The sequence below is a fragment of the Echinops telfairi genome, unplaced genomic scaffold (genome assembly GCF_000313985.2).
Source record: "Echinops telfairi isolate 266 unplaced genomic scaffold, ASM31398v2 ScPeMD7_28;HRSCAF=97, whole genome shotgun sequence".
In the NCBI taxonomy this organism is placed as follows: Eukaryota; Metazoa; Chordata; class Mammalia; order Afrosoricida; family Tenrecidae; genus Echinops; species Echinops telfairi.
In genome coordinates, this window is record NW_022103925.1 from 5687665 (window position 1) to 5688793 (window position 1129).

General features: G+C 62.6%; 1 protein-coding gene across 1 annotated transcript in view; it reads right to left on the reverse strand.

The window, feature by feature from the left end:
• Nucleotides 1–347: 347 nt before the first annotated feature.
• The window catches only part of WDR1 (WD repeat domain 1), a 73616-nt gene continuing 72834 nt past the window's right edge, over nucleotides 348–1129 (reverse strand). The window contains exon 18 of the mRNA XM_045289486.1: nucleotides 348–1094. Within this exon, the coding sequence (XP_045145421.1) occupies nucleotides 988–1094 (107 nt within the window). The 3' untranslated portion in view covers nucleotides 348–987. The remainder of the gene's footprint in view (nucleotides 1095–1129) is intronic.

Genomic DNA, 1129 nt, shown 5'->3' on the forward strand with positions numbered 1-1129 from the left:
TGCACAGGAAAGTTAGGGATTCAGAGCCTTGAAGGGTGCAGGGCTGCACTTGGGGCAACTCTCCTATCACGTGGGCTCGCCAGCTCAGCCTGACCATCACCTGACCGAAAACAGAGGATGCCTGCCATCTGGTTGGTTTTGGAGGTGTTGTGGCCCAGACCCCTCCCACACGGCAGGGACCAGAAGCAGGCACTCAGGGGCCTTCTCTGGGCTTCCATGTGGTACCTGATGGACATGGCAGTCTGGGTTCCTGAGCCTGGTGACAAGGATCCCAGAGTCAGCGCCACCACCGGCCCCCACTACACACACGTACACGCACACGCAGAGCAACGCACAAGGACACAAGGGAGGAGAGAAAAGATTTAATGATTTCTCAGACAGCTCTTAGTCTCCAAGTGGTCTCACGGGTCGAGGGAGGCTTGGCCACAGAGAGGGAGACTGGTAGCAGCTTGCTTCCTCCCTCCTGCTCTGGGGGCAGAGGGCAGGGGGCAGAGCAGCGGCATGTAAACAGGACAGGCAAGTCAGACACGTGGAGGCAAAGCAGACCAGGAAGACCCGCCACCCCCACGAGCACAGAAACCTGGGCGCAGCCTGGCCGGCTGGCCAGCAGGCTCAGCTGCCTGCTCTCCTCCAGCCCTGCAGGCGCTGGTTGCAGCCTGCCTGCCCACTGGGCACAGCACAGGGGGGGACTCCGAGCCTGCGTGCAGGGGTGCGGCGTGCGTGCCTCTGGAATGCTCAGGGCCGGCGGTTCGGGCACTAGTCACGCTCCACACGTGGTTGAAGTGCTCGCTTTATTTTGTGCAAACGTTACCGTCTAAAGCTTTCGGAAGGGCACGGGCTGACATGGCTGCCCGGAGGGGCCAGGAGCACCCCAGGCGGCCTCCCCGGGGCAGGCGGGCGGGCGGGCACAGTACAGAAACATCGGGGGGACAGCGGGTTCCGCGGCATGAAGGTTCAAGTCCCTGATTCGGCCGGTCCGAGGGGACCTCAGTAGGTGATTGTCCACTCTTTGACAGAGGCGTCGTGGGAGGTGGTGACCAGCGTGTGCTCATCCAGCCAGGCCAGGGAGCTGACGTGGTGCAGCCGGTGGGCATCTTGGATCTTGACTCTGGTCTCGGGGTCGCTCAGC